At 43.8% G+C, this 26,083-nt stretch overlaps 1 protein-coding gene across 1 annotated transcript; it reads left to right on the top strand.

Annotated features, from left to right (window-relative positions):
• Window positions 1–211: 211 nt before the first annotated feature.
• SPMIP3 (sperm microtubule inner protein 3) lies at window positions 212–25,426 on the top strand (the record flags this gene model as incomplete). The annotated part of the gene is made up of 4 exons (XM_080698939.1): window positions 212–267; window positions 14,067–14,162; window positions 22,922–23,091; window positions 25,335–25,426. The coding sequence occupies 4 exons, from the start codon at window positions 212–214 to the stop codon at window positions 25,424–25,426; spliced, it is 414 nt and encodes a 137-aa protein (XP_080555065.1).
• Between the last annotated feature and the right edge of the window lie 657 nt (window positions 25,427–26,083).

Here is a 26,083-nt window from a genome sequence, read left to right as displayed (position 1 = left end):
AGGGTGGGGCAGGCCCAGGGTCCCAACAGCCCCTTCAAGGACATGCCTCCAGTAATCTACCCCTCCCATCAGGCCCTACATCCTAAAGTGTCCACTGCTTCCAGGTAGCATTGAACACATCTCCTAACCACAGCAATACCTTGAAGTGTGTATAAATTAGCAATATGAAATTTCATTTGTCTATTTTTTTTTTCAGATTTCCCCATCCATCATGACCGCCATCCGACTACGAGAGTTTGTTGACCGTCACCCAGTGATTCCACCCAGGTAATGACCTAGCAGGTGCTGAGCTTCCCAGAGCTGAGGCATGGCAGACATGCGCCTGGGCTGCTCCATAACCAAGAGGCAACTGCTGCCAGAAGAGCCTCAGGGAAGTTATCAAAAAAAGAAGCCCACATTCATTACAGAATCCAACCAGACCTCTAAGGTCAGAAGATCAGAAGGATGTTGGTTTCTGCTGGGAAAGACTTTAACAAGTACTGTGAGGGTCCTAGCCCAAATTTTGGATGATAGCTTGCTTTAGTCAGCTTCCCACGCTGTGACCAAAACACCCGACAAGAACAACTTAGAGGAGGAAAGGTCCATCGGGCTCAAGGTTCCAGAGGTTCAGTCCACAGAGTGGTCTCAGAAGCATAAATGGTAGCAGGGTACATGGAGGGACACTGCTCTCACATCATGGAGGCTGGAAGCAGGAGAGAGAGCGAGAGCAGAGAGAGGGGCCCATGGACTTGTATGGTCCCCAGGGCCTCACCCCCGATGACCCACCTTCTCCAGCAACACCTTTCCACCCAGTAAGGCCATTGACCCATCAGTGGATCTACCCACTGATGAGGTCTGAGCCTTCAGGACTTAATTACTTCATGTCTGAACATTTCTGCATGAGCTTTTCCACTCTACATCCCAAACCATCACACACGCGCACACACACATGAAGGATTTCATACAAATCCTATTTTCAGAGAAAGCACAGCACCTGCCTGCCCATCCCTGAAACCTAGCTGAGGAGGACACATGGGGAGAGTGGAATCAGAATTGATCCCAGTGTCTCACTGGTGGCTCCTCCCCCACCAGTCCTTGGTCTTTCTGTGCTTGTGTGAGATAGTTTTAAGTAATGTGGGGCCCTTTTAACTTGGTCTCATCTCCTGGGAAACAAATCTTTGTTGACTCCAGCTGCCTGTTGCTCAGTAGAAATTGTTCAGTCCTTGGATCTGGCCTGAGCCAGGACCCCACCCCCACCCCACCCCCCACTGGAACCTGAGGATTTGGATGGAGCAGAGCACAGCAAGCTCTGGGGCCCACCAGGCAGAATCAGCTCCCCTGTGCTTGTCGTCAGCCACAGGAGGAGAGACATGCTACAACTGCTCTACCTCTCTCTCTGCACAGCACTGGGCCTGCACCCGCAGCCCACCTGCAGTGCTCACTGGATAGGCATCTGCTATCTTGTCCCTCAACAGGTAGGATCAACTCCATATCCAGGACAGATCTCTCATCAGAATGATTTGTGTCACTGTGACAAAATACCTGAGATGAACAATTAATGAGGAAGAAGGTTTATTTTGGCTCAGAGTCTCAGAGGTTTCAGTCCATGGTCATTTAGCCCTCTTGCTTTGGACCTGTGGCAGCTCAATGGATCATGGCAGGAGCAGGTGGCAGAGGGAGTCATTTACCCCAAGGTGTCCAGGAAATAAGAGTGAGTGAGAGGGAGGGAGAGGCTGGGGCTCAATATTACCTTCAAGAGTACATCCCCAGTGACCTAACTCCCTCCAAACAGGCCAAGCTCCTTAATGTTCCACCCTCTCCCAGTGGCACTGGTGCTTTGGTGTAGATGTGGAGTGTCCCCAGAGGCTCCTGTGTTGAAGGCTTGGTCCTCAGTGCAGCAGTGTCAGAGATGAGGCTTTGGGAAGCAGTTGGGTCATGAGGGCTGTGACCTCATTAAAGGTCAAACCAGTGATGGGTTCATAATTTGATGACATTAGCGGGAAGTGGTGAAAACTCTAGGAGGTGGGGCCTGATTGGAGGAAGTAGGTCAGTAGGGACATGTCATGGATATTTCTTGTCCCCAGCTGCTCGCTCTCTCTCTCTCTCTCTCTCTCTCTCTCTCTCTCTCTCTCTCTCTCTCCTTCCCAGTTGCCATGAGATATTTCTGCCTTGGAGCCAACCAACCATGGACTGAAACTTCAAACCATGGGCCAAATAAACCTTTCCTCTTCTAAATTGTTCCTCTCAGATATTTGTCAAAGCAAGGAAAAGCTGACCAACCCAACTGGAAGCCAAGCCTCTAACACATGGGCCTTTGGAGAACATTCTGCAGCCAAACCACAGCAGCTTGTGACAAGCTCACTGCCACCATATGGTCCATATCACCATCACCTCTCTGCTCATTGTAATAATCCCACTCTTTCCCTCCAACACTCTTATCCACAATAAGCTTCATGAAATGTACATGAAACTCTTCAACCAGTTGCATTTATCACAAAATCTGAACTCATTGCTAAGGCCTCCAAGCTTCTTCAGTAACTACTCCTCCAACCTTCTCTTTGCGCCAGCCCCTTTCCTTCAGTTCCTTCCACAGACCGTGCTCTTTCAATCTCTCAGGGCTTTTGAGTAGGCTCTTCCTTCAACCTGGATCACCCTTGTTGTAGCTTGGATATGAAATGATCCCTGGAAGACCTCACATATTTACAATGTCCAGAGATGAAATAATTGAATCACAAGGTTCTAATTCCATCAGTGGATATGTCCATTGATGGATTAATAATTTAAATTCATTGTGTGGCTGGAGGAGGTAGGTCACTAGGGATGAGTGCTGGAGACTATACATGTCCCTCACCCTCCATCGCTTGCTCTCTATCATGCCCTAAGCTCCAGACTTTACCCGGCCTAATACAGACTGAACATCAGTATTTTTTGTGTGTGTGTGGTGCTGGGGGTGGAACTCAGGAGCTTTTCTACCTCTGGGCTATACTCCCAGGCATTTTTTTATACTTTATTTGGAAACAGGATCTCACTAAGTTGCTGAGAGCCAAACTAAGTAGCTGAGGCTGGCTTCAAACCTGTGCGATCCTCCTGTCTCAGCCTCCCAAACATGGGGATTACAAGCATGCACCACCATGCCCGGCTCAGACTGAACATCTGAAACCTCCAGGACTATGAGCAAATAAATCTTCCTTCCTCTAAATTGTGGTCATCAGGTATTTTGAGTCATAGCAGTGAGACTGCTGACCCAAACAACTCTGTCCCCACTCCTTGATGTGCCTCAGCTCTTTTCCCAGCTGGCCAGACAGCCATTCCTTGGCTACCCTGGCTAGAAAAGGGCTTCTCCTTCTACCTATCTCTACACTTCTGTTATTCCTTACCTCATATCCCTTTTTTATTTTCTTTATTGCCATTCTTACCATGCCCAATGATTTTATTTCCTACCTGTCTTAACACTAGGATGATAATAGTTAAAATGTATACAGCTCTTACTGCATGCTAAGCATTATTATGAGTGCATATAATCTCACTTAATCTTTCCAACTGTGACTTCTCCCCAAGGTGCCATGTGGGGATTGCCCCATGAACCCACAGCTAGTACTCTTCAGAGATGGGACTTGAACCCACTGATCTGGCTCCACCATCTGTTTTTACAGTCATGGCAGTTTGCTGAATCTCCAGGCTAGCCCCTCCACCCCTGGTGGTGTGGGGCTTGCTTGCCTTTCTCTACAACTGCCTATCACAACCTCTACTTAGCAGGTGGCATGCATGGTAACCCCCAATACACAATAAACTAAAGTGAATAATATTAAAAACTATTATTTCCTGAGCCAGACATGGCGCCATGCACCTGTAATCCCAGTTCTTAGGAGTCTGAGACAGGAAGATTACAAGTTTGAGACCAGCCTCAGCAATGTAGCAAAACACTGTTTCAGTATAAAAAAATAAGCCATACATAGTGGCGCATGCTTGTAATCCCAGCATTCAGGAGGCTGAGACAGAAGGGTTGCAATTTGCAACCAGCCTCAGCTACTTAGTGAGGCCCTCTGCAACTGAGCGAGACCCTGTTTCAAAATAAAGAATAAAAAAATAGGGCTGGGGATGTAGCTTGGAGGTAGAATGCCCCTGGGTTCCATCCCCAGTACCACAAATAAATAAATAATAAAAAGGGTTGGGGTGTAGCTCAGAAATAGAATACCTCTTGGTTCACGCCCCAGCAATACACACGCACACACTCACCAAAATGATTCTGTCCTTTATTTGTGGTTTGGCTTCCTAATGACTGACAGAATTTTGACCCTTTCCCTTCTGCCATATCACACATGTTTTCCATTCACTCTTAATTGTCTCACCTGAGTGCTATATTAGAGGAAACTGAATTTTCTAACAAGTACCTAATAAATTTCTAACAAGTACCTAATAAAGTACCTAATAAAAGGAACTATTAAATGTCTCACAGAAAAGTCTCATCAAAAGAATTATATTAGCTGGGCGTGGTGGCACATGCTTGTAATCTCAGTACTTGGGAGGCTGAAACAGGAGGATTGTAGGTTTGCAGCCAGCCTCAGCTACTTAGTGAGGCCCTCTGCAACTGAGCAAGACCCTGTTTCAAAATAAAGAATAAAAATTGGGCTGCGGGTGTCATTCGGAGATAGAATTGCCTCTGGGTTCCATTTCAAGTACTGTAAAAAAAATTATATTAGATACAAGTGTCAATGAGCTTCCAAGCCACAGACTAGGGGACCGTCCCTTGGGCCGGGGCTGGCTGCGACACTGCTATGGCACACAGCCTGCTCCTGGGGCCACTTGAACCCATCCTGGTATAGACAGTTCAGTGTGGTGTGGAAGATAAAAGACACAGAGTCGCTCAGACCCAAGTGGATTTCAAAACACAATGGGGCTGGGGATGTAGCTCAGAGGTACAGTATGTACTCAGCATGCATGAGGCCCTGGATTCTATCCCTGGCAATAATGAATAAATGAATGAATTGGGGCAGAAAGATGTAGAGGCAGCTGCAGGGTCAGCTCGCCTGCCGGAAGGACAGCAACACCTAACAGATGGGAGATTTCAGTCACCACGTACAGGTGTCTTGTTGGTCCCAGGTAGTTGCTAATGGCTGCCATTCCCATTTCAGTATAAAGAAAATGGAGGTTCCCCCAGTCCTTGAGGGGACACCATGGAGCCAGCAGAGTTGGGGAGAGGTCAGGACAGACAGGTGGACTCCCAAGTCTGCATTTCATCCCATCTCCTGGATGTTAGTTTGATTCCTTAGTTAAATTACTAATTCTCACGAGCACCTGATTCCCAGTTTATTATAGCACCACCAAATGCCTAAGATTAGCTTGTCCCCTGAATATGATTTTCTTTGCCAGTGGAGGGACTGCAGCAGGAAGACCCTGTTATCACTGTGTCCCCAGCACCCAGCACACTGTGGACACATCAGGACTGACTTTGTACTGAATCGGAGGCGACGTTTGGCTGACATCACCATGTCTTTATTGCTTTTTCTATTCTTTTGCTACTTGCTGTCTAACCACAAGTATGAGAGGCAGGGTTGATACAGAAATAGGGCTGAGCTATTCCATGGGAAAAAAATTGTCATCCACACATGGGACTCAGGACGAGGCACGGACTTTGAGGACCTGGATATTTTCATGCTCTGGCCTTTACGAGGGCCATATGTAGAAAGTTCAGTTACCTTCTCTGATCCTGTCTTTACTCATATAAAACGAAGTTATTAATATTCACCATGGAAGATACCTGTGAGGATTACATGAGAACATCTCTATAAAGGGCTCTGGAAAGCATAGGTATAGCTCAGGTGTCACAAAGAGCTCAAGTGTGACCAAGGACAGACACGGCCACCTCGGATAGGCATGATCCAGACTCTGGAGGGGTGAACAGCCCCTCCCAGCCTGTGCAGGCTGAACTTGGTCTGCAGACAATCCTGGATCCTGCTCCAGTTACAGTCACCCTACCAGGGACCAGGTGTGCTCTCATCAACCCCAAAGAGCCAAGCTGTCAGGGGGCTTGTAAATAATGCATAATGGAATCAAACACAGCTGGGCTGCCTGTTCCCACCCGAGAAGAAAAGCACCTTCTACAGCTAATTCAGGAGTCTTGAAAGGTTGAGTCAAGCTGTGCATGGGTACATACCTGGAATCCCAGTACTTGGGAGGCTGAGACGGGAGGATCATAGGTTCAGGAAGAGCCATGGCAGCTGGGTACAGTGGTGCACGCTTGTAATCCCAGCATTTGGGAGGCTGAGACAGTTTGCGGACAGCCTCAGCTTCTTAGTGAGGTCCTTTGCAACTCAATGAGACCCTGTTTCAAAATAAAGAATAAAAAAATAGGGCTGGGGGTGTTGCTCAGAGGTATAATGGCCATGGGTTCCATTCCCAGTACTGCGAAAGAAAGAAAGAAAGAAAGAAAGAAAGAAAGAAAGAAAGAAAGAAAGAAAGAAAGAAAGAAAAGAAAAAGAAGCGAGTGAGCCATGGCAACTTAACAAGACCCTCAGCAACTTAAGGAGACCCTGATTCAAAATCAAAAATAAATAAAAGGCTGGGGTTCATTCGCCTGGACCAAAATTAAAATTAAATAAAATTGAAAAGCTGAGCCCACTGATATGGTTTGAGCACAGCAGTAGCCAGGTTCGTAAGTTCAGGCACCCATCATACCCAACCTCCAAAGAGAAGGCCATATCCCATAAGCCTCTGGCCAGGCTAGGCGCCTCCCCTGAGGGTGTAAAAATCCTCTTTCAGGAATAGAAAATGAAAATATCTGAACTGAGAACTGTCAGGTTTGAGATGGAGGAGCACTGGAAACTTACCAAAGAGTCACAGGCAAAGGTGTCACACTGTCACCTCCAAAGCTCTCTGCTCTGCCCTCCCTTCATCGGCTACCTCCTGGAACACTTCACCTGTCTCTCTCTGCACTCCTCCCAAACCTGTCAAAGCCACTGCCAAGGTGACATGGGGGTGTGTCCTCTTATTAGGGTTCATTTCCTGTGGATCTCAACAAGTGAAATCCAAGAACTAGCGAAAGGTATAGAAATATGAAAGTTTATTTTAAGTGAGGGAAAGATAAAGGACAAAGCAGCTCACACGCACCCCCCAAAAAAGATGGGGCCCTGGAAAGAGAGAGACCTTGAAACCCTTGGAGAATGGGCTTTTAAACCTTGAGGTTTTCTATCTGTTCTTTTAGGACTGGTCAGAATTTGGGGATCAGTGACTTTTGCAGTTTCAATCCTTAATTTGGATGATTCTCTGCAGGTGCCCACCAGTCTCTCACCTCCCTGCTCCCCTTCCCAACCTCAGAGAAAGGGGATGCAGATGGCCACTTTAGTTCTTCCTGTTCCCAAGCCCTCTGCCCTACCTCAAAGGGACTACGACAAGAGTGTTCCTTGGTGATGGGGAAGGGCTTGTGAGGGGCAGGACGGGAGCTCACCCACTTGTACTTAGTGGGCACATGCCAGTGAGGAACCTAGAGTCCTAGCCAGGTGTGGTGGCACATGCTTGCAATCCCAGTACTGGGAGACCAAGACAGGAGAATTACAGGTGTAAGGCTGACCTCAGCAGCTTAGCGAGGTCCTCAGCAACTTAGCAAGACCCTGTTTCAAAATAAAAATTAAATAAACGAAGGACTGGGAGTATACCTTGGACATAGAATGCCCCTGGGTTCAATCCCAAGTACCCAAAACAAAAAAAACAACAAAAAAAAAAAACGCACAGCCTCCTGCACATACAAATTCCAGCAGGGACCTAGGGAATGCCTTCCAAGGTGGTGCTTCGGAAACTGGATGGATCTAAGAAAACCATGCCTCCCACGCCCAGGCATTCAGACATGTCATTTGTTCCCTTCTTCTGTGCCAATTTCCTTCTCTCCTCTTACGACTTAATCCCCTGCCGTTATTTACTGTTCCAAGCCTAGTCATATTATTCCAGCTGCTGGGCAGGCCCAGACAGAAAAACTCTTGGTTTTTCTGAGTCAGAGCTCCCAACATCCTGTTGTACAGATGGAGACAGAAGTGCCTTGTTCAACACTGACAGCCAGGTCCACTCTGGCCCCCACTGTGGCTTGGATCTTGAATGGTCCCAGAGGCCCGTGTAGTGAAGGCCCTTGACCATACTGGGAGGTGGTGGGACTTTAGGGTGTGGGCCCTAGTGGGAGGAAGTGAGGTCACTGGAGGTGTGGCCTTGAAGGGGACTTTGAAACTCCAGCCCTCCTCTTCTCTTCACTTCCAGCCATACAAGGTGAGAAGCATAGCTTCACACCCTACCGTGATGCACTGACTCACCTCAAAAACAATGGGGTCGCTAGGCAAGATGGAAGGATCACAGATTGGAGACCAGTCTCAGCCACTTAGTGAGACCCTCAACAACTCAGTGAGACCCTGTTTCAAAATAAAAAAGAGCTGGGGATGAAGTTCAGAGGTAGAACAACCCTGGGTTCAATCCCCAGTAACACAAAACAAAACAAAACACAAAATAATGAAGCCATTGAGCATAGATAGACTAACCCTCTGAAATTACAAGACAAAATAAATCCTTCCTCTTTTTAAGTTTACTTATCTCAGGCATTTGTTACAGTAACAAAAAGCGGACCAATACATTCTGCATAGTACATGGTCAACCCAGTTCTGTATAAGACTTGGCTTTTGAACTTGCCCTCACCTAGAGTCCCCTCCCCATCCTATGCCCAAACCCTAGATACTCACCCTCCTTGTTATCCCACAAGCCCGTGTTCAGGTCACAAACTCAACATATAAAGAGATTTTTTTTTCTTTTGGTGGTACTGGGAATGAAACTCTTCTATCTCCAGGTTACACTCCCAGACCTATTTTATATTTTATTTGGAAACAGGATCTCTTAAGCCAGCAAGGCTGGCTTCAAACCTGCGCAATCCTCCTGTCTCCAGCTCTCAAGCACGGGGATTACAAGTGTGTACCACCACGCCCGGCTTATAAAAGAGAATTTTGAAGCTGAGTGTGATGGTGCCTAACTGTAATCCTTACATCTACCTAGGAAGCTAAGACAAGAGAATTGCAGGTTCCAGGCCAGCCTCAACAACTTAGTGAGACTCTGTTTCAAAAGAAAATATAAAAAGGGAGCCAGGCATGGTGGCACATGCTTGTAATCCCAGCATTTGGGAGGTTGAGACTGGAGGATTGTGGTTAGTGAGGCCCTCTGCAACTTAGTGAGACACTATTTCAAAATAAAGAATTAAAAAAAGGGCAGGGGATGTAGCTCAGAGGTCAAATGCCCCTGGGTTCTATCCCCAGATGCCCTCCCTAAAAGAAAGAAAATATAAAAATGGCAGAGAATGTAGTTCAGAGGTAGAATGCCCCTGGTTCAATCCTAATATCTAATACTCCCCTCCCATTAAAATATTATTGCAAGCCAGACATGGTGGCGCACACTTGTAATCCCAACATTTGGGAGGCTGAGACTGAAGGATCACGGTTTGCAAAGAGCCTCAGCTACTTAGTGAGGCCCTCCGCAACTTAGTGAGATCCTGTTTCAAAAATAAAGAATAAAAAATAGGACAGGGAGTGTAGCTTGGAGGTCAAATGCCTCTGAGTTCCAACCCCAGACCCACACACAAAAAAAGCATTGTTTCAATGATGTGTATATGTGTGTGTGTGTACGTGTCTGTATGTGTGTGTGTGTGTGTGTGTGTGTGTGTGTGTGTGTGTGTGTTACTAAGGATTGAATCCAGGGGCTTCTACCTCTGAACTACACCCCCAGCCCTAACTTTTGGTATTTATTTTGAAGCAGTGTCTAAGTTGCAGAGGCCTCGGTAAGTAGCTGGCCATGAACCTGTGATCCTCCTGTCTCAGCCATCCAAGTACTGGGATTAAAAGCATGTACCACCATGCCTGCATCAATTATAATTCCTGTGGTAGTAGCATGTAATATTTACTCTCTACATTTGCCAATAATACAAATGTATCATCTCCATCTCTGCTGCCTCACACCACCAGAGCTCTGCAGTGCCCTTTCTGGAGGACTACTCTTGCTTCCTACACTTTATTTCTAGTTGTTGTCTTTTCTACATTGCCATCAAGAAAGATTTTTCAATATCATGTCATTAATCTTCTTTAAAATGTCAGATTCCCTATATCAGTGATTTCCCCACTTTTACACACGCGTACTCTTTATTTAATATGACAGTTTGCAATGTCTCTACTACCATTTTGATATAAAATCTGTAAAATAATATAATAAAATCTATTAATAATATGCATCCAAACTCACAAGAAATTGACACATTCACCAGATAGCCAATATTCTGTTGAATAGCAGAAGACACAAGTTTAGCTTTTGATGCAATTACACCGAAGTTGCAATATTGATATATATTGTTCTAACTATAAAACAAAAGAAAAATAATTCATTGTAAAATAAGATGGATTCACCGGACGGCCCCAGATGAACACACTCAACAGCCCACCAGGCTCCAGAGAGGAGTGGCGGACAGCGAGCCGAGGTGAGCAGCTGTGGAACAGCTGGGCGGAATTCGGCAGATTTTTCAGCGCAGGGAGCATCTAAAGCTCCCAGGGGCTGGGCTCAGCACACCGTGCAAGGACTCAGAACGGAGCTCAAAGACAGAAAAGAAATACGCCAGCCTCATGGCCGAAGGCGTGGCAGCGGCACCATATGGCCACCAGCGGCAGCAGCAGCAAATTCACCAAGTCCACGACAGCTCCATCTGTGCACTCAACAACAGTGAGTCAAATTGTGGCCCCTAGAGGAGAAATCCCAGTACTGTACTCCCAGGGACTTGACCCACTGGGGGAATGGCAGTGGCAGAGTTATCACACCATAGGAGAACGCCCAACCTGGCACCCCCCATGGTGTAAAGCAGCCTCAATTGACTCCCTGGGTCTGAGACTCTGCGATACAACCCAGTAAAGGAGTAGTGGGGTCTGAGATACCACAGACTCGAGATCCAGAGCAGCTTAAGTGAAGTCGTAGTGACCCAAGGGAAGAACCCAGAGAAGGCAAACTTCTGAAATCATGGGAAAGAGGAATAACAATGGAGCAATGAATGCCCACAACCCCACAACATCAGAACCTGATAACACAAAAATTCAGAGATTTCTAGAAGATCAAATCAGGAAAATAACTGTAGAAATAATAGAGGTGTTTTGAAAAGAATTCAGAGAGAGCCAAAAAGAGATAAAGGATGCAATTAATGAAGTAAAGGCCTCAATTCAAAGTACAAACAACTGATTAGACCACATGGAGAATAGAATGTCGCTCTTAGAAGCTGATCACTCCAAAAATGAACGCATAGTTTCTAACTTAGAAAAAGAAATCCGACAGCAGGAATCTGACATTGAAGAAATATGGGCCCATTTTAAGAGAGCTAACCTAAGATTAATTGGAATAGAGGAGGGGAAAGAAGGTGATACCAAAGGGATCAGCAATCTCTTCAAGGAAGTAATAGAAAATTTTCCAAACATAGAGCAAGAGGTCAATACACAGGTTCAGGAAACTTATAGAACTCCCTTTAGATAGGATCGGAGAAGAGGATTCCCATGCCACATAATTGTCAAAATGACCAATGTGGAAGCCAAGCAGAGAATCTTAAAGGCAACAAAAACAAAGGGCCAAGTGACATTCAGAGGCAAACCAATTAGAATCACTCCAGACTTCCCAAACCAAGTCATGAGAGCCAGAAGGGCTGGGAGTAACATATTCCAAACTCTGAAAGAAAACAACTTCCAGCCAAAAATTTCCTACCCAGCAAAACTTTCTATCAAATTAGATGGGGAAATAAGAAGCTTCCATGACAAACAGAAACTGAAGGAATTTATGTCTTCAAAACCAGCGCTAGAGAAAATACTCAAAGTGACTAACTACAAAGAAGAAATAGGTAACACACACCAGAACCAGAGAAACAAGATTTTCCATCCAACAGACAACTAAGATTGTTTATCTGTGGAGATTCATTATTTATGTTAGTCTTATACCTATCTCTAAATTGTATTGTTTGCTTTTATTGTTGTTAATTTTTAGGATTTCTAGCTGGAATATACCTTCAGATATAGCATTTGGAAATATTTTATCCCATTCTATCAGTAACTTTTAACTCTGTTTACATTGTCTTTGGATATACAATTTTTTTAATTTTTTAGGGAGTTTGTTTACCCTTCTGTTGCCTGTGCCATTGAAATTATATCCAAGAAATCACTGCCAATTTCAATGTTGGGAGGTTTTATGACCCAGATTTTCTTCTAAAAGTTTATAGTCTTAAGATTTATATTTAGGTCTTTTATCTATTTTGAGTTCATATTTGTATATGGTGTTAGGTAAGGGTCCAATTTTATTCTTCTTCATGTAATTATTATTTTTCAACAATATTTAGTTAAAAGATTATTATTTCCTCCACCAAATGTTCATGGAAACCTTGTCAAAAATAACTTGACAATATATGGAAGAATTTATCTAGGCTTTTATTTAACTCCAATGGTTTATATATGTCTTTATAACAGTACTACACTGTTTCAATTATTGTACCTTTATATGGTTTGAAATCAGAAAATATACATCTTCTAGCTTTGTTCTTTTTCGAGATCATTTTGGGTATCTAGAGTCCATATTTCATATTAGGATAGATTTTTTTCTGAAAAATAAATAAATAAATGTATGATAGTTTCACCTAAAAACATATTCTCTGGTAAGAAAGAAAGCAAAAAGAAATATTGAAATGTTATCTTTAAATCATCAAAAGCTTGGTATCAGACAAATGAAATGGTTATGTGAGATTATCATTGTTAATTTTGGATAAATTGCTATAATACTAGATGTCAACCACTAAGCCAAGCATGGGAAGGAGGAATGGGGAGGGAACAGGGTGGGAACCAGGTAGGGGCTAACTGGGCGATGTATCCATGTATGTCTACAAAAGTAATTTTTTTATCCCATTATGATGTACAAATACAGTGCACCAATAAAAAAATTAAAATAATAAAAATAAAATAAAATAAAATAATAAATTATTTTTATCAAAAAAATAAGATGTATTTCAAATCATAAATCTGAGCAACATGATCCTTGAGTCTGGTCATCCCTTGACACCACTTGTATTAGTTTTCCATTACTATAACAAATACTTGAGACAATTAATTTATTTTTTAATTTTTTTATTATTTTTTATTTTTATTTATTCATTTATTTTTTTATTTATTTTTGGTGGTATTTGGGTTCCTGGAAGCCCTTCTACCTCTGGGCTACACTCTCAGACCTATTTTTTATATTTTTATTTGGAAACAGGGTCTCTTAAGCCACCGAGGCTGGCTTCGAACCTGCTTGATCCTCCTGTCTCTGCCTCCCAAGCACAGGGATTACAAGCGTGCGCCACCACGCCTAGTGAGACAATTAATTGATAAAGAGAGAAATTTTGGATCATGGCTTTGGAGGATCCAGGGCAACACTGGGCTGACCTATTGCTTTGGGCCTCTGGTGAGTGTGCCCGGTAGCAATGGTAGGGAGCGAATGGCCTGGAAGGGAGAAGGAGAAGGAAGGGGCTAGCGTTCCATGATCTCCTTTTGTTGTTGTTTTTGTTGGTGGTGGTACTTGGGATTGAATCCAGGGGCGCTCTATACTCCCAGACTTTTTTTTTTTTTTTTAAATAGAGTCTTGCTAAATCGCTAAGGGTCTTGCTAGGTTGCTGAGGCTGGCCTCAAACCTGAAATCCTCCTGTCTCTGCCTCTCAAGTTCTGGGTTTACAAATGTGCACCAGTAAAGCTGGAACCACATTGCCATCTACATTTTCTCCTAATATTTTGAAACTAATACCTGACATATTAATATTTCCTCATGAATCCTGAGAATAAATGGCATTTTATTACAAGTGCTATAGGCTGTGGTGGAGAAAAAGAGACCTGCAAGTATATAAACTCAGGTATGGTGGAAAGGGGCTCATTGTATCAAAGATACTATGGGGAAATTCCACAGGTTATAGTTGCCAGGGACAGGGGACAACATCCAAATATATTTCTATCATAAAATAGCTAGTACTCTTCTTTAAAAAACTAATGATAGTAGTTGCTTTTTTCTTACCCCCTTATTCTCTCCACTAGTAAATTCATCACCCGCCAAGGAAAGGACCTCCTAGGCTACTACCCAGGGCAGCTGGCAAGGCTCCATTTTTATTCTAATGTGAAGAGAACACCCAGGTGAGACAGTATATCAAGTGATACACTGTGGTAACTATAAAATAAAAGGAAAATAATTCACTGTAAAATAAGATGTATTTCAAATCATAGATCTGAGCACCATGACCCTCGAGTCTGGTCATCCCTGACACCACTTGTTTTAGTCAGTTTTCTATTACTATAACAAATGCTTGAGATAATTAAGGTTGTTCACCAAACCTAGAAAGACATGGAAAAAGGTATACCAGTATTGGGAATGGCCTAGGAAGATTTGAGAAAACTATGATTATTAATATTTCAAAAATTGGGTGAGGGGCAAATCTGTGCAAGGACTTGGTTTCTGGCTAAAAGCAGGCAACTATTCCAATGTAAATTAACATAGTTAAAAGTAATTAACAAGTCAATAGGAGAGGAGAACTAGGCCTTTCTCTGTCTAAAGACAGATCTACATGATTAGATAAACTAGCTAAGATGGTAGGAGGGTCGACCTTCATGAAAGGAGACACCTTGCCACACCTTGCTGGGGGAGGTACCTTACAGGATAAGGGGAGGTGCCTTACAGGGATGTTCACTACATCATAATTATGTGAACAAGATGGAGGTCATGGGTATAAAAAGGTCTAGTCCACGTGTGATCCTTTTGGTGTATTCATTCGAGTCACCCCTCCATGCCACTCTATTTTCTGTATTTCTATTTTTCTGTATTTCTATCTATTTTCTGTATTTCTATTTTCTGTATTTCTATCTTTCTAATAAACTTCTTTAAATCTTCAGCAACTGTCCAAGCTATGTATATTTATCCTTAGCTTAGGACAAGAACCCGCGGGGGGTTTTTGTTTTTTTTTTTTTTCTGTTTTTGGTCATTTGGGGTTATGTTGTGGTTTGAGGGAAATTGTGTCTGGGACCCTAACAGGGGTCCCCAGGAACCGTTTTCCCACAACCATACTCTCCCAAAACCACAACAAAAGGGGGATAGGTACACAATCTTTTCTTTTCTTTCTCTTTCTCTTTTTTTTTTGTTGTGCTGGGGATTGAACCCAGGGCTATTCCACCTCTGAATGTTTTCCTGGCCCTTTTTATTTTTAATTTTGAAACAGGGTCTTGATAAGTTGCTGAGGCTAGTCTCAAACATGTGGTCCTCTTGCCTCAGCCTCCTGAGTGCTGGGATTTGGGGTGTGTGCCATTGTGCTCAGAGGGCTACACACCCTTGATAGTGATAATAATGACAATAATGGTAACAACAATGGTATTAGTATTACTTAATGGATAGAAAACTACTCAACATGTTGGGAGCATGGTTGTTTTTATTTTTATTTTCTGTGTATGTGTGCTGGGGATCAAGCCCAGGGCTTCGTGCCTGCTAAGCATGGGTCCAACCACTCTGACCCAACAATTAAAAAAAATTTTTTTTTTTGCGGGTCTGGGATGGAACCCAGGAGCGCTCTACCTTTGAGCTACACCCCCCACCCCCAGCCCTATTTTAATTCTTTATTTTTGAAGCAGAGTCTAAGTTACAGAGTGCCTCACTAAGTAGCTGAGGCTGGCCTTGAACCCCCATTCCTCCTAGCTCAGCCTCCTAAGTACTGGGATTATAAGTGTGCACTATCACGCCCAGCTCAATTTTTTCTTTTTAATATGCTGAGGTTATTAGTGTTATTAGCAACCAAACCAGAAATTTACCTGGATTCTGGCTGGCCAGAATTGTCTACCTGCCTACCTAAGAAATAGGCAATGAGCCAGGCATTGGTGGTGCACACTTGTAATCCCAGCATTCGGGAGGCTGAGCCCAGAGGTGGGAAATTCGTGCACAGTCTCAGATACTTAATGAGGCCCTCCGCAATTTAGTGAGACTCTGTTTCATAATAAATAATAAAAAATAGGGCAGGGACCCGGGCGTGGTGGCACACGCTTGTAATCCCAGCATTTGGGAGGCTGAGCCCAGAGGATCGCGGTTCATGGAAAGCCTCAGTTACTTAGTGAGGCCCCTTGCAACTCAGTGAGACCCTGTTTCAAAATAAAGAATAAAAAAAATAGGGCAGGGGGTGTAGCTTGGAGGTCGAATGCCCCTGGGTTCCATCCCCAGACCCACAAAAAAAAAAAAAAAAGAAAAGAAAAGAAAAAAGAAATAGGCAGATGAACTGGTATCATGCACGTCTGTAACATCTGTAATCCCAGTGCTTGGGAGGCTGAGATAGGAGGAATGCAGGTTTGAGGCCAGCCTCAGCAAATTAGTGAGATGCAGTCTCAAAATTAAAAATAAATAAATAAAAAAGACTGAGAATATAGCTGGGAGGTAGAATGCCCTTGGTTTCAATCCCTAATAACAAAGAAAGGAAAGAAAAGGAAAGGAAAGGAAAGAAAGAAAGAAAGAAAGAAAGAAAGAAAGAAAGAAAGAAAGAAGAAAGAAAGAAAGAAAGAAAGAAAGAAAGAAAGAAAGAAAGAAAGAAAGAAAGAAAGAAAAGCAGGCAGGTAGGCATGGTGGCACACAATTATAATTCCAGCATTGGAGACTGAGATAGGAGGATCATGGTTCGTGGACAGCCTCAGCTAGTTAGTGAGACCCTTCACAACTTAGTGAGACCCTGTTTCAAAATAGAAAATGTTACGGTTTGGGGAGAATATGGTTGTGAGGAAACTGTTCCCTGGGAACCTCTGTGAGGGTCCCGGACACACTTTCCCCCAACCCATAACAAAACCCCAAACGACCAGAAACAGAAAAACCGCGGGTTCTTGTCCTAAGCTAAGAATAAATATGCATAGCTTGGACAGTTGCTGAAGATTTAAAGAAGTTTATTAAAAAGATAGAAATACAGAAAATAGAACTACAGAAAATAGTTACAGCCCCATGCCAAAATGGCATGAGGGGGGAGGGTGGCCTGGGCCAACTCACCACTCCGCAGATAAAGCACATGGACCTGAATTTTTATACCCATAACCTCCATCTTGTTTGCTTAATTCTGACGTAGTGAACATCCCTGTAAGGTACCTCCCCTTAACCCTGTAAGGTACCTCCCCCAGCAAGGTGTGGCAAAGTGTCTCCTTTCATGAAGGTCGACCCTTCCTACCATCTTAGCTGGCTTATCATGTAGATCTGTCTTTAGATATAGAAAGGCCTAGTTCTGCTCTCCTATTGACTTGTTAATTACTTTTAGCTATGTTAATTTACATTGGAATAGTTGCCTGCTTTTAGCCAGAAACCAAGTCCTTGCACAGATTTGCCCCTCACCCAATTTTTGAAATATTAATAATCATAGCTTTCTCAAATCTTCCTAGGCCATTCCCAATACTGGTACAGAAAATAGGGCTGGGAATGTAGCCTCAGCAACTTAGTGAGACTGTTTCAAAATAATAAAAATAGGGCTGGGAATGTAGCTTGGCAGTAGAAGCTATATTCAAATGCCCCTGGGTTCAACAGGAAAAGGAAAGAAAGAAAGAAAGAAAGAAAGAAAGAAAGAAAGAAAGAAAGAAAGAAAGAAAGAAAGAAAGAAAGAAAGAAAGAAAGAAAGAAGAAAGAAGAGAGGGAGAAAGAAAGAAAGAAAGAAAAAAAGAAAAAAGAAAGGAAGAGAAGGGTAAATGGAGAAAGAAAATAAATTTAATACAAAGCAAACTGAGAAGAAACAACTAGATTGATATTTGCTGGTCCTACAAAAGTGGTTACAGTTTACAGAAATCAAACTGAAGATATACATATATAGATTTAGCTAGGCTCTTCTTAGCCAGAGAATATGTTAGTTTCAATTTTTTGTGGTGTGTGTACCAGTATTAGGAAGTGGCCTAAAAATATTCGAAAAAGAAGTTTTGGTACTAATATATATATATAAAATTGGTTTATCAAAAATGGAGTTCAAAAGGTAAAAAAGAAAAGCAGTAGGGCCTGGTTACTGCCTGCACTCAGGTAGCTGTTATAATGCAATGTACCTTCACTAAAAGTAATTAGCAAGTGGATAGAGGGTTCAGAGCTCCACATTCTAAATACAGATTTACATAATAAGTGGCAACTAGCAAAAGCTAAGAGTTCCCCAGGAGTGTGGGTGGAGGGGACGGACCTTTGTAAAAGGTAAGCAGATACCATGTGGCCCCTGACCTTGTGAATCATTCCAGTCCTAACAAAGAAACCTAGAACAGAAGACCTGCCCTGAGAAAGGGCAGATAGACTTGAGTCAGAAGATTATTGGTATACAGTGCTCCGGGTCCAGAAGCCTTGCGGTGAGGTGACTTTGTTTGGGGCCACCACCCCCCCCATATAATCCTGGGATAGAATAGGGCTATAAACTGTCTCCTATATTTCTATCTTTGTAATAATAAACTCATTTACGTTTTCAGCAAGAGTTTGGACTAGAGTTATATCTACTCCTAGTTCAGAACAAGAAGCCACAGCTATGGGAACAGTTTCCAGGAGCCTAAAAGAGTCCCTGGGAACACACACACACACACACACACACACACACACACCCCGCCAAACCGTAACAGTGTGTATACTCAGAATGAAGATTTTATTTTCAGCATGAGGAAATTCAGCTTTCTTTTTCATTAATAATTTTTATTTTATTGTGGTTCTGGAGATTGAACCCAGGGGCACTCTACCTCCAAGCTACATACCTAGCCCTCTTTGTTTTTGGGGGGTTTTGTTTGTTTGTTTTTGTTTCTGTTTTTGCAGTACTAGGGATGGAACACAGGTGAAACAGGGGTTTTGTGCGAGGAAACCCGGCGTTTCCTCGAGATAAAACGGAGTTCCCTAAGAAGAAACTTGAAGTTTCCTTACCGGGTTCTTGTCTACAGTGAGCGAAGAATGACACGAAGAGTGACACCCGCAGACCTCAGGAAGGGGAGTAAAAGGTTTATTGGAAGCAGCAGGGAATGGGGCAAGGGTGGCTGAACACCCCCAAAGGGGCTGGAACTCTGGGTCCAGCAGCTGCCTTCAGGACAACACTTGAGAGTAGCCCAAGCCGAATTGCCTTCAGGTGCAGGCTGCTTTCTTCTGGAGTCCACGCGATCTGCCAGAAGGGCATAGAGAAAAGTGGCCGAACACCCCAAAGGGGCGGTCGGAACTCCGGGGTCCAGTAGCTGCCTTCAGGGTCACTACCCAAGTGTCGCCAGAGCCAAGTGCCCGTCAGTTGCAAACTACTTTCTCACAGAGTCCACACGATCTGACAGAAAAGAGGTGCAGGTCACCCCTAGGGGCCTGGTCAGCCTTGATGCCCAGCAGAGGCCTTCAGGTCACTACTCGAGTCACCTGAGCCACATGCCCTCAGATGCACTCTGCCTTCTCTCAGGGCCAACACGATCTGTGAGAGAGAGAGAACAGATCCCCAAAAGGGGAGGGGGTCCCGAAAGGGAAAGCCCCAACTGCTGATCCCCAAGGGTCATTGTCCACCACTTGTGAGTCCTCTTTTGGTTAGGGTAACTTTTGGGAATTCTGGGAAGCAGCTCTTAGGATTTGCATAGGGTATTTGCAAGTCCTTTGAAGGGTCTCCTTTCAGCAGTGCCAGACTTGCTCGTGGATTTGTTGATTAGTAAACAGATGGCTTTGTGAAGCTCTGGCCTTCTTATCTCTGAGCCTTTGGAATTTCAGGTATTTGTTACCCCTCAGTAAACTCAGGAAATTAGCTTTTTTTCTACTGAGGCCTTTTCCCTAGCTGCCTATTTCCTTTCTATCTCCTCACAGGGGCATTCAACCTCTGAGCTACACCCCCCACCCTATTTTTTATTCTTTATTTTGAAGCAGGTCTCACTGAGTTGCAAAGGGCCTCACTAAGTAGCTGAGGCTGTCTGGGAACTGTTGTGCTTTGCTTTAAGTGTTTTGTTTTAAGTTAGGTATTAAGGCTTAGTTTAAGTTTTAAGTTTTGCTAATACAAAATTTGTTATAATCATTAGTAAGATCAATATTGTGTGTAATAATTATAAGTCGCAGGCAGGCATCTAAGCAGGAAAAGGCTTACAGGAGAATTCCTGGAAAAGCTAAGGGCATCTGCCCTACCTGAGAGCATCTGCCCAACCCAAGGCATACCTTAGAGACCCTCTCTCAAGTGACCCTGTTATCTTCCAGAACATCTGTGTGCTTTGTGTAGCTGTGTTAATGTATAGAGTTGTAAATGTTTGCAACAAAATAGTAGATAAGATACCCCCTACCCCTACCCTACTATCTTAAAACGGTCTGTACAAGTTACCTTATTGGATGGAAGCTGTACATTCAAAAAGCATCATCAATGATGACTTGCAAAATGTTGTACAACTGTATAAAAATTCTCCACAAAGGGCAATCTTGGCCCTTGCCGCTGATGTGGAGACACATGCGCTTGGGTTCAGGTTCGAACCTGTAATAAAGTGTGGCTTGACGGACTAATAATTGGTTATGAACAGTTATTCTCGCTCACTAGGTTACAACATTTGGAGGCCCCAGCGAGATCCTGTCCTAACTGAGTGGTCGGATCCCTTGCCCGGGAACGGGGTCCGATCAGCGGTTACAAATTTTTTTTTAGTCCTAGCCCACTTTTTTTGTTGCTGATGAGCATTCGCAGAGGAGCGCTCGGTGAGTTTGGTTTTGGTGGCCGGCCAGGGGATGGGTGCCAGATAGGGTGGACGCACCCAGTGACTCTGGCCCCTTTGGGGCAGCCGAGACGTCGGTCTGCCCAGTTGGGGACTGCCTAGCAGATTCTGAGGCTGCCTAGTGGGCCTCGAAAACTGCTGAAGTGGGTCCCAAGTAGGAACCAAGCCCCATTCCTACATTTGGTAATCATTCCATGTTTGTCTTGTTTGTTGTCTTGTGTTCGTTTTGTTAATGTCGATTTAATTGATTGGGGAATTAGAGGGACTGCCAAGTGGGTAGAGGGACTGCCTACCATGAGAGCCATCCCCCTATACTATCCTGGGATAGAATAGGGCTATAAATTGTCTCCTATATTTCTATCTTTGTAATAATAAACTCATTTACGTTTTCAGCAAGAGTTTGGACTAGAGTTATATCTACTCCTAGTTCAGAACAAGAAGCCACAGCTATGGGAACAGTTTCCAGGAGCCTAAAAGAGTCCCTGGGAACACCCCCCACCCCCAAACCGTAACAGTGTGTATACTCAGAATGAAGATTTTATTTTCAGCATGAGGAAATTCAGCTTTCTTTTTTATTTTATTGTGGTTCTAGAGATTGAACCCAGGGTCACTCTACCCCAAGCCACATACCTAGCCCTCTTTGTTTTGGGGGGGGGGTTTGTTTGTTTGGTTTTATTTCTGGTTTTGCAGTACTAAGAATGGAATGCAGGGGCATTCAACCTCTGAGCTACACCCCCAGCCCTATTTTTTATTCTTTATTTTGAAACAGGGTCTCACTGAGTTGCAGAGGGCCTCACTAAGTAGCTGAGGCTGTCTGGGAACCCCGATCCTCCAGTCTCAGCCTCCCAAATCCTAGCATTAAAGGTAGGTGCCACCATGCCACCTGCCAGGCTTAGCATTTTATTTTTAAATAATTTTCTTTAATAAGTATGTATCATTTTTATAATCAGTTATGAGTACAGAATTTTATTAAACAATCAAAGGAAATTTTAAAATGCCTTGAGTGTAGACTTTTAAACTTAAATTTATTGAGATTCAGTTTTTTTCTCAAATTTACAAACTTGGCCTAAATAGTTTCTGCCCTTTAAGGTGTGTGGTTTCAGAGAGAGAGAGAGAGAGAGAGAGAGAGAGAGAGAGAGAGAGAGAGAGAGAGAGAGAGAGAGGAGGGAGGGAGGGAGGGAGAGAGAAAGAGAAAGAGAAAGAAAGGGAAAGAGGAAAAAATCAGAAGTACTTTGACCTTATTTTCTGATTTAGGAACACTAGAAATTACAGTAGTTAAAAACAGCAGTTTGCTAGGTGTGGTGGTACAAGCCTATAATTGCAGTACTTGGGAGGCTGAGATAGGAGGATCAAAGTCCGAGGACAGCCTCATCTAGTAGTGAGACTCTCCTCAACCTAATAAGACTTTGTTTCAAAATAAAAATAAAATAGGGCTGGGAATGTAGTCCAAAGGTAGAATGCCCCTGAGTTCAATCTCCAGTAACACACACACATACACACACGCAGCAGTTTGAGCAATTTATGAAATGTTTAATCTTGGGCAATTTTAATTCCTTCTCTGAGTATTGCTTAATAAAATAGTTGATATAAAATAAGCTGCTGCTCCAAAGATTTATAGAGAAATTACAAGGGGCATGTTAGAATTAGGGAGTTTAGGAGGGAGGTAAAAACACCAACCGGGTTATCAGAGACTGCTGTTCTATTCGGACCTGGCCCCTCCAGAGAGTCAGCTGGCCGTGGGGGAAGGGGCCGATGGGCCACACCACACGTCTGGAGAGTTGTGCATAGTCCTGATAGGCCGGCTGAGTCACGTGGTGGATTGGAGGCACCGATGTTTTATAGGCATGCTGATTATCTCATGACATCTATAGTCTCCCGATGTTTGGAGTCTCGAGGCACCTGGATTCTTGCAATATCTCCATTTCTGGCTTCCGGGGTTCTGGCTCCTGTTCCTGCTGCTGAGATCACGTGGGGGAGGGACCCGACTTATCAGGGAATGGGGCCGTCTGGCGCACAGAACACACGGCTGGTGGCCAGGTGGCTGCAGTCAGCTGTCGGTGACCCAGGGTCAGGAAAAAAAGGGACACAAAAGGGTACCCTGGAGCCTGGAGCCTCTGTGCCAACTGCTCACCAGCTCTTGTGAGCCTTGAGTCACCTTGCCCATATCTAGCTGATAGGGCACAGCCACTTTCCTTCTGGTGAGCGCTCAGCAAACTCTCTCTCTCTCCATGCAGACCGCTCTTAGACCTGGCAATTGCTCCCAGAACAGCTCCGTATCAGCCTCAGTTAGACCAGCAAATGCTTATTCACTATATATGTTTCCGAAGACATTCGAAGCCAGTCGAATCCTGGTACAAAGAAACCACATACCAACAAGACTATTCTCTGCCATTTTACCGGAGAGGTGAGTCAGTTCCATGGCTTGTGACTGTCTGAGCCTCATCTTGTCTGGGCCACAGAGCAGCTTCTCTCCTGGACTCCCTGGAGCATGTTTCCAATCCAGTTGGAGTCAGGATAGGTACCTGGGTCTGGGTGCAGAAAGAAATTATAGAGGTGCCCAAGATCCACCCTCTCTCTTCCCCAGCTCCCTGCATCTGAGCCCCCAGAGATCAAAATGAAGGGCCTAGGCATGGTGGCAAATACCAGTCATTCCAGCACTTAGGAGGCTAAGACAGGAGGATCGCAGGTTCGAAGCCAGCCTCAGCAACTTAGCAAGATCCCGTTTGAAAGTAAAAATAAACGAGCTGGGAGTGTAGATCAGAGAGAGAATTTCCCTGGGTTCAATACTCAGTACTAAGAGAAAAAAGGGTGGGGGAGAGACATAAAAACATGGTGTGACAAGCCAGGCCTGGTGATTCATGCTTGTAATCCAGTACTTGGGAGGCTGAGACAGGAAGATTGCAGGTTCATGGCCAGCCTCAGCAGCTTAGTGAGGCTATCAGCAACTTAGTGAGATCCTGTTTCCAAATAAAATATAAAAATAGGTCTACAGGTATAGCTCAGAGGTAGAAGGCACCTGAGTTCCACCCTCAGTACCACACACACAAAAAAAAAACCCAAAACTGTGATGTGTCACTATGAAATAGGCTCCAATTTGAGCACGCTTCCTCAAGTCCCCATGCCACACACAAGACCCAAGCTAAGCACACTGATGAGAGGACTTTTTGCTTATTCTCCATTTATTTCTGGTGTCACTGGGGCTTGAACTCAGGGATGTTCCACCTCTGAGCTATATCCCCAGCGCTTTTTATTTCTTATTTTGAAACAGGGTCTTGCTAGGTTGCTGAGGCTTGCCTTGAACTTGTGATCCTTCTGTCTCAGCCGCCTAAGCAGTAGGACAACAGGCATGTGCACCACACTTGCTTCCCTTGCTTGTTTTAGAAGATAGTTCCTAATTATTTCCAAAACTGTGAAACCAAATGAATGTTTATCAGAGCAGCTGACTATTCACCACCTATTATGCACCTTGCCTTCCACTAAGTACACAGGAAGTCCAGGTGATGCCCTCAGCCACAGGGAGTTTATAGTCTAAAAGTCAGATGACATGTGTTAGGATTTGAATATAGAATGTCTCCCAGTAACGCTCATGTATTGGCAAGTAAAAAATGTTAAAGAGTTGTGAAGTAATTGGATCAGGGCTCTAATCTCATCTGTGGATTAATCCATTGATGGGTTAATAATTTAAATGGATTTACTGCATGGTAAAGACAGGTGGGGCATGGGTGGAGGAGGCAGGTCACTAGGGATGTGGCCCTGGAGACTGTGTCTGTCCCTGGCACCTTCTCGCTCTCCCTGTTTCCTGGCCACCCTGAGTAAGAGTGGCTTTTCCTCTCCCTCCATGCCCTGAACCATGATTGCTAATGTTCCTGCTTTGGAGCCAGCCCACCGTGGACTGAATTCTGAAACCATGAGCTTCAAATAAACCTTTCCTCCTCAAAGTTGCTCTTGTCAGGTACTTTTGGTTACAGTCACACACACACACAAAAAAAAAAAAAAAAAAAGAAAGAAAGAAAGAAAGAAAGAAAGAAAGAAAGAAAGAAAAGAAAGAAAATTTGTGGTGCATGCCTGTAATACCAGTACATAGGAAGTTGAAACAGGAGGATCACAGGTTTGAGGCCAGTTTCAGCAATTTAGCAAGACTCTCGGAAACTCAAAGAGACTCTTTTTCAAAATAAAATAGGCTGGAGGTGTGGCCTGGAGGTAAAATGTCCCTGGGTTCAATCCCCAATACCACACAAACACATACACGACACAAAAAAAATTTGCAGATTTATGTGATGCATAAATCTGCTTCTGCTTACATTTATGAGATGCATTTATCTTGCTTACATTTCAACATAATTCAATAATAGGCCCTAAATTGGAGACTGAACCAAAGAAAAACTGTTTGACTGAGCCACACCTCCAGCCCTATTTTAGTTTTTAGTTTGAAACAGAGTCTTGCTAGGTTGCTGAGAGTCTCACTGGCTGTGAACCTGCAACCCTCCTGTCTCCACCCCCAAGTACTTTTCCGTATTTTAAACATAGCCCTTTGCCTTAACTCCCATAACTTATTTTGTTATTATGCAGAATTGCTGAAAGGACAGAGTGTTAAAATTTACAAGCGAGTTGTCTTGAAATAAATTATTAATTTGTTTTAAATTCCAGGTTGGGACCAGAAATTAGCCACGATTTCATCACATCCCAGACCACTCAACTCACTGCCAGAGCCCCACTGCTGTGAAAAGATGTGGTTTTGAAAGCAATGGCATTTAAGCTGAAATAATCATGGCACTAGAACAAAATAACTTTTGGGATTCTTGGAAGACTCTTAGGCTAAGTTAATAGTAGCAGACTTTATTATTATTTCTTTTTCTAGTATTGGGAATTGAACCCAGGCTATTCTACCTCTAAATCACTATATATATATATATATATATATATATATATATATATATTTTTTTTTTTTTTTTTTTTTTTTTTTTTAAACAGGGTCTCTTAAGCCAGCGAGTCTGGCCTCGAACCTGCACAATCCTCCTATCTCCGCCTCCCAAGCATGGGCATTACAAGCGTGCACCACCATGCCAAGCATTCTTTTATTTATTTATTTTTTTAATATGAGAGAGCACTACATGTCTTTTGCAAAAGCTGGGACCCAAATACCTAGTGGCAATGAATTTTGTCTTTCCTTCAAAGGCAGAGGTCCACAGCTTCACTTCGGAGAGCAGGCTCTGCTGTTCCACGTGCACCCTGGCCTCCTGCTCTGTGCAGAGGAGTGCGGTGGCCATGAGGGCTGATGACTCTCAGAACACGCAGTGTGGTGGCCCATCCTGGCTATGCGGGGCTCTCTCTGAAATCCCCCAAACCCTTTTACCACTTAGCATGTTGCCCAGAATTCCCGAGCATGTGTGGCAGGA

This window comes from Muscardinus avellanarius (genome assembly GCF_963383645.1).
Source record: "Muscardinus avellanarius genome assembly, chromosome: 7".
Lineage (NCBI taxonomy): Eukaryota > Metazoa > Chordata > Mammalia > Rodentia > Gliridae > Muscardinus > Muscardinus avellanarius.
The sequence above is the reverse complement of the archived record's forward strand: the minus strand, read 5'-3'. Positions and strand labels throughout refer to the sequence as shown.